The 7,704-nt window shown below is 41.4% G+C and overlaps 1 protein-coding gene across 1 annotated transcript; it reads right to left on the bottom strand.

The window, feature by feature from the left end:
- Nucleotides 1–280: 280 nt before the first annotated feature.
- Nucleotides 281–1,218, bottom strand: LOC118588383 (olfactory receptor 10). The gene has a single exon (XM_036194653.1). It carries the CDS (start codon nt 1,216–1,218, stop codon nt 283–285), a length of 936 nt encoding a protein of 311 aa, XP_036050546.1. The 3' UTR covers nt 281–282.
- Nucleotides 1,219–7,704: the final 6,486 nt, after the last annotated feature.

Below are 7,704 nucleotides of genomic sequence, written 5' to 3'. Positions count from 1 at the left end.
AGATAAGTAGAGAGAAAGAAAGAGAGAGAGAGAGGTTAGAGGTCTTTCACTATGTGGAATTCAGGCATCAAACTAAGAACCTGGGCAGCAAGTGCCTTTACCTGCTGAGCCATCTTGCCAGCCCAGGACAGTTTTTGGTTTTATTTTTCTATTTTCATATGCTTTGACACTCACATGAATGTTCATAATTAATTGTATTTGCATTGACATCCAACTCCCCCTCCCACTGAAGCCCTCTGGTCTGACAGAATATAAAGCCTTTTGCTGCTCACCTGTTCTTTCCTACCCTGTGGCTGTGCCTCTCCCCAGTACCCTCCACAGAGCCCCCTTCACATCCTTGTTCCTCAGGGTATAAATCAGAGGGTTGAGCATGGGGGTGATGATAGTATAAAAAAGGGCAACAAACTTCCCTTTGCTCTCAGAATAGCTGTCCTTGGGCTGTAAGTATGTGTAGGTGGCTGAGCCATAAAACAGAGAAACTACCAGGAGGTGGGACCCACAGGTCCCAATAGCCTTTCTGCGCCCAGCTGTTGACTTGACCTTCAGCACTGCCCTGGCAATCTGTGCATAGGAGCCCAGGATGAGCACAGCTGGAATTGCAACAATCACCACTCTGGCCACAAACATCTTGGCCTCTGTTCCTTCTGTGTCTTCACAGGCCAACTTGAGGAACACAGGCATCTCACAGAAGAAGTGATTCAGTCGACGGCCACAGAGAGGCATGGTCATCATGAGGCTTGTCTGAATCAGAGAGTTCATGAGGCCTCCCATCCAGGAGACAATAGCCAATGCCTGGCAGAGAAGGGGGTGCATGATGGTCATGTAGTGCAGGGGACGACACACAGCAGCGTAGCGGTCAAAGGCCATCACCACCAGGAGCAAACTCTCTGTGGAGCCTAGAGCGAGAGATATGAGCAGCTGGGCCACACACCCACCATAGCTGATGGTCCTGTCAAGTCCAAGAAGGTTGATCAGGAGCTGGGGCACAGTGCTGGTGGTGAAGCAGAGGTCCAGGAAGGAGAGGTGTGACAGGAAGAAGTACATGGGAGTGTGTAATTGAGGGTCCATTCGGGAGAGGGCAATGATGGCGGTATTGCCAAAGAGAGTGAAGGAGTAGAAAATCAAAATATAAATAAAGAAGATGATTTCTAGTTGAGGCCAGTCTGAAAAGCCCACCAAAATGAAGCCTCCTCCCAAACTGTTGTTGAAGCTTCCCATAGCCTTTGACATGAACAAGTACCAGAAGGTAAATCAGTGCATCCTATGAAAAATAATGGTTCATATACTCACTGGATAGAGTACTCCTTAAGTACTCCTAAATGATGAGTTTATTATCTATTCTGGTATCCAGTTCACTTCCCCAAGTCTTCTAGGTTTACTTTTTTCTACTTTAGGTAGAATATAACTCGATTAGGAATGACATCATCTGTGTTTGAACCATATCTCCTCTTTCTCTTTTTTCCTAGACTTTAGTCCAGCCTCTTGGTCCTGTTCCTATTGCACTGAGATTTGGACCTACCTAGTAACATTGGAATTTCTTTTAAAATAGTATGAAACAGATTGTGGAAAGGCACAGAGGTATAGCACTTGCCACAGAAGTGAGGTCTGGTGTTTAAACTCCAACATACACAGAACCTATCCCCACTGCTCAGTGAGTTATCAGGCTCCAATATGTCTTCTTTGTTTTAAGATGCATCATGTACTCACTGTTCCAGCACAGTGATGGTATCTGACTTCTCATCCAATAACTTTACTACTGGCTTGGAGACAGAATTGTTAAGAAACTGCCTAGTATTGGGGAAGCCTTGGTTTTATTGTCAGAACTACAAACATATTTCATTTTTTGTGGAGACTATTCATATACAGAGGCCCTCAAAACCACACAGAGAGATAGACATAGATACTCACCAGTCTTCGTGATGTGGAGCATCAGCAGTATCAGTGTCTAAATGCTTGGAGCTTGATGAAAGGAATGAGATCAACACTATGTCATTAAAAGATAATTTAAATGTATAAAAATACATTAAATCTAACCCAGTTTTCCCTTGTTATGCTTGTGTATGTAACCTCTTTAGCCTCTAGAGAACTGAACTCTCAACCAAAGCTGAGTAGGCATTAAATCATCCTTGGACTCATTCTGCATCAGACTGTACTTTCTCTGACTCAAGTCATTCTCTCTTGGCAATGCCATCTAGAGAAATCACACCTCACCCACTCTATCCCATAGCATTTGGGGTGATTTTCAAAACTCCTTGATGAAATATTTAATAATAGCACACTAGCATTATGTAGTATAAGACCAGAAAATAAAAGGAGTCTGGTCAACTTAACAAAAATTCAAAGTCTGAATGAAAATATGACATTTTGAACTTCGACTCCCCACAGGGAACACTGCCTCCAAATGAGAATACTCTTCCATCCTCAGCCGCTCTAATAAACAGTTCTTAATTGATTTTCAGCAGCTCTGAACATGACTGTGATCTGTCTCCTGGTTCTGTTTTCTACAGTTTGGATTGCATCTTAGATCCAGGACATCAAAGAAATGGAGTTGTAGAAGACTGTGAATCCAGAGTATCCCACCCAGTCTGTACTCAAAACAGTCCTGGTGGGCATGGATTGTGTTTACTTCCCTCAGTCCCACCGGCTTCTAGATAATATGAAACCCATTCCACACCAATGTCATCTAGAAGTGTTAGAGAAAGACCTCTTTCTCTTTGGTCCCAACTGTATCTATGATATGGCAGGCTGGATCACACACAGCTCTGATCCTGGAGAAATTATGCTTACCTGAGGCCACCTCTTCCAACAGGATCACCTGCTGAGACCCATAACTAAAGGCAGAGGGGGAAACATCCTGTACTGGTCTCTGGCTCCCTCACCATAAGCAACTGTCCTTGATAGGAGCTGCTATATTATCCAACCTCACCTTAAGGCAGACTGTACCACCCCCACCCTTGGGACATTGCCTGGGCCTCCTTAATAGAAGTGGAAACAGGAATGTTTATTCAAATGTGGCCTTGGAGATCTCTGGGGGCCCCAGAGTCAATTACAATTAATTAACTGCTTCTCCAGGAACTGTCTGCTTTCCTCAGCTCTTTCTATCCCTCATACACTGCCCAAGCCAAAGTGACCCATTCAGGTGGTCAAAACACATCTTTTAATATGGCTTGTGCAAAACCGTGTTAGTGTATTTCTCATACTTTCCCAAATTTAATTAGCCTTTCCATCAGATCATATTCCATGTCTTACATAACCCAACCAAGTTTTACCATCATCCATGTAATTTCCATCTTAAGTTCATTCTCATGAATGTAGATTATTTGTCCAATTAAAATCTGATGCTTTATATTTCTCTCACACAAATCTACATCAAAATTACTAGTTCTTATTTTAAGCCCTGGTTTTATCCTCAACAAAGCTAAAAATTAAAGATACTGATTTTTTTTTTTCCAGAGTTGAGGACCGAACCCAGGGCCTTATGCTTGCTAGGCAAGCACTCTACCACTGAGCTAAATCCCCAACCCCCTAAGATACTGATTTTTTATCACTGTATGTGAACTGGAATGCCTAGGTGAAAAGTTGACAGACAGGCCAATGCTGTGCTAGGGAGCTTCTGGAAAGATGTAAAGCCTACCAATAGCTCACAGGAGAAAATACTAAGCCTGTCTTAAGGTGGACAGATGTCCCCCAGAGCACATGGGACATGGAAAATAAAAGTCATAGGTCACAAATTGTTTGTTCAGCCTAAGGTCCTTCTAGCAGCGAATGGAAGCCAAGGGCCACAATGTTGGCCTATGGCCTGTCAGATCTGAGTGTCCAGTACTAGAAGCAGGCATACCAGGTCAGAATGCTACCCTCAGGCCTGAGCCAGCCTGAGCATCATAAGCTAGCCCTGCAAAGACCACCATAGAAAATGCAATGCACAGTGGCCTTGTGTCATCAAGGTACCCCAGGATGAGGATGGCTGAGGGGTGGTGTCTTCTGTCCATGCTGCTGTCCCCAATAATTAAATGATCAGCAGAAGTGATGAAAATCCATTTGTACTCTACCAAACTATGCTAACATTTCTCTTTAAATGTCCACTAGATGCTCAACACCAACTGGCACTTATTTAAAATGGATGAGAGTAGGCTTTCAGAGATCCTACCCACTCTCTGTAAAAATGTTTCATTACATATTGTTAAACTCTTGAGCATCTCACTGATTTGTAAAATCATCTGTAAGAACTATGCAGATATTACTTAAAGAGCTAGACAAAAACACCACAGATGAGTGAGAAAAGGCAGTTAAGGTTGTTGGGTGAAGATTCCAATAAGATGAAAGGACTACTTCTCTTGAGTTGTTGGCCAGGGAAGGTCCTTGAGGCTCCTTAGACTATGGCATTATTGTTGATGGTGTTGGTGGATGCTAGACCTAGACAGCATGTCTTTATTGTTGACGGTGTCACAGGCTTTAGCTCTCAGACATGTAAAATAAAGCTAGACTCGACTGGTAGCTCTCTCTCCCTTTCAGCTGCCTTTTGTTGTGCTAGAGGCACCACACTGGCCTCTGGAGGAGAATTGTCACCACTAGTTCCACTCACGAAACACATCATGTACTCCATTACCAATATGCCAGGCAAGCTGTGTCCACTGGTGCAGTGGTGGCACAAATGTCATGGGTGAATTGCTTTTCAGGTGAATTTGAGGTCCATTCCTCTGCAGGGACCTCAAATGGTACTCAGAGCCAGAAGGGGGTGGTCAGAGGTTCCAGTGTTTCTGTTATTATTTTCTTAAATGAATGTAAAGCAACTGCCAAATTACCTTCCACACACAGGAAGTGACTATTGCTCTGGCATAGTGGCCAATATGCCTAGGTGAAAAGTTGACAGACAGCCCAATGCTGGGCTGGTTTAGATGGAGAAAAACTATCAAATATCCTTATCACCTGCCTCAAGATTCATGGCATGTTGGAGAAGAGGATGCAGAAAGAATGTAAGTACCCAAAGAAGTTGTTTTTGTAGGTCTTTCCTCTGCATTGAAACTTTCCCTCTTTGAAGGTCGAAGGAGGTTCCTTAAGGCTTAGAAAGTAAACAAAACAAACAAGTCTCAAGGAATTCCTGACTGAGACAGCAACTGTTCCCTGAGACAGAGCCTGCCGGCACCCGACTGGACTGAGAGAGCCCACCAGCACCCGATTGGACTAAGAGTCGCAGTTTCAGGCCAGTTGGCAGGCAGACCTCCTGCAGACAGGTCAGACTACCACCATCTACCATGCACTAAGACTGCAGCTACTCCCTGAGACAGAGCCCACTAGCACCAATTGGACTAAGAGCTGCTCCCTGAGATAAAGACTACATCAGCACCAACTAGACCAAGAGCTCCCACTGGATCAAGAATATCAATCAGACCAAGAGAGGCTCCCTGAGACACAGATACTGCTTGAACCAAGTGTAAAAGAGATGGGTAGATGCCAGTGCAAAAATACAGTCAACAATATATAAACCAATATGGCTCCATCAGAACCTAAATCAGCAAGACCTGAACATACCAACACAAAAGAAACAGAAGATATCAACCATAAAAATGACTTTAAGAAGATATTAGAGATCTTAAAAGAGGAAATGAAAAATTCCCTTAAAGAAATCGAGGAAAAGTCAAACAAAAACTTGGAAGAAACCAGTTAAATCCCTTGAAAGCCAAGAGAAAGCAATTAAACAAATGAGGGAAACAGTTTAAGATTTGAAAACTGAAATGGAGACAATAAAGAAGACACAAACTGAGGAAATGCTGGAAGTGGAAAAATCTTAGTAAATGAGCAGGAACTACAGATGCAAGTATAACCAACAGAATGCAAGAGATGGAAGAGCAGATCTCTGGCATTGAAGATATGGTAGAGAAATAGATTTATCAGTCAAAGAAAAAAACTAAAGGCAACAAAGTCATGACCCAAAATGTCCATGAAATTTGGGACACCATGAAAAGACCAAACCTAAGAATAATAGGGATAGAAGGAGGAGAAGAAAACTAAGTCAAAGGCACAGAAAACATATTCAATAAAATCATAGAAGAAAACTTTCCCAAACTAAGGAAGGAAATGCCTATAAAGATACAAGAAGGTTACAGAACACCAAATAGACTGGATCAAAAAAAAAAAATGTCCCCTTGCCACATAATAATCAAACCACTAAACATACAGAATAAAGAAAAAATATTAAGAGCTACAAAGGAAAAAGGACAAGTAACATATAAAGGCAGACCCATAAGAATAACACCTGATTTCTCAATGGAGACTCTAAAAGCCAGAAGGTCCTGAACAGACATTACACAGACACTAAGAAACCATGGATGCCAACCCAGACTATTATACCCAGCAAAATTCTTAATCAGCATAGAAGGAGTAAACAAAATATTCCATGATAAAACCAGATTTAAAGCTGGGCGGTGGTGGCACACGCCTTTAATCCCAGCACTCAGGAGGCAGAGCCAGGCGGATCTCTGTTAGTTCGAGGCCAACCTGGGCTACCAAGAGAGTTCCAGGAAAGGCGCAAAGCTACACAGAGAAACCCTGTCTCGGGAAAAAAAAAAAAGGAGAAAAAAATAGATTTAAACAATATCTCTCCACAAATCCAGCCCTACAGAAAGCACTTAAAGGAAAAATCCAACCTAAGGAAGTTAGATACACCCATGAAAACACAGGCAATAAATAGTCCCATACCAAAAAATACCAAAGAAGGTAAACACACAACACTACCACCAAAAATAACAGGAATTAACAATGAGTGGTTATTAATATCTATCAATATCAATGGTCTCCATTCACGTATAATAAAAAGACACAGGCTAACAGAATGGATATGAAAACAAATTCCCTCCATTTGCTGCATATAAGAAACACACCTCAACTTCAAAGACAGATACTACCTCAGAATAAAAGGCTAGGAAAAGACTTTCCAAATAAAATGGATTTAAGAAGCAAGCTAGTGTAGCTTTCCTAATATCTAATAAAATAGACTTCAAACTTAAATCAATTGAAAGAGATTGGGAAGGACATTACATATTTATCACAGGAAAAATCTGACAAGATTAAGTCTCAATTCTGAATATTTATGCTCCAAATACAAGGGCACCAACATTTGTAAAAGAAACATTACTAAAGCTTAAATCGCACATCAAACCCCATGCACTAGTAGTGGGAGATTTCAACACCCAACTCTCACCAATGAACAAGTCTGCCAGACAGAAACTTAACAGAGAAATAAGGGAACTAACAGACATTATGACTCAAATAGACTTAATAGATATCTACAGAATATTCCACCCTAACACAAAATAATATACCTTCTTTTCAGCAACCCATGGAACGTTCTCCAAAATCTACCACATGCTTGGTCACAAAGCAAATCTTAACAGAAACAAAAAAATTGAAATAACCTCCTATATTTTATCAGACCACCATAGTTTAAAGTTAGATTTCAACAATAACAACAATTACAGAAACCTACAATCTCATGGAAACTGAATAAGGCCAAATTGAATTACTAATGGGTCAAGGAAGAAATAAAGAAAGAAATTGAAGATTTGCTAGAATTCAATGAAAACAAATGTACAACATACCCAAATTTATGGGACACCATGAAAACAGTGCTAAGAGAAAAATTCATAGCTCTAAATGCCCACAAAAGAAGTTCGAGAAATCTCACACTAGTGACTTAACAGCACAACT

This window comes from Onychomys torridus, chromosome 8 (assembly GCF_903995425.1).
Source record: "Onychomys torridus chromosome 8, mOncTor1.1, whole genome shotgun sequence".
Taxonomy (NCBI): Eukaryota; Metazoa; Chordata; class Mammalia; order Rodentia; family Cricetidae; genus Onychomys; species Onychomys torridus.
This window is presented reverse-complemented; position numbering and strand designations above follow the sequence as displayed.

What these genes read in the sequence shown, in the direction of transcription:
- LOC118588383 (XM_036194653.1), bottom strand. Translation starts at nt 1,218, where the DNA reads ATGGGAAGCTTCAACAACAGTTTGGGAGGAGGCTTCATTTTGGTGGGC.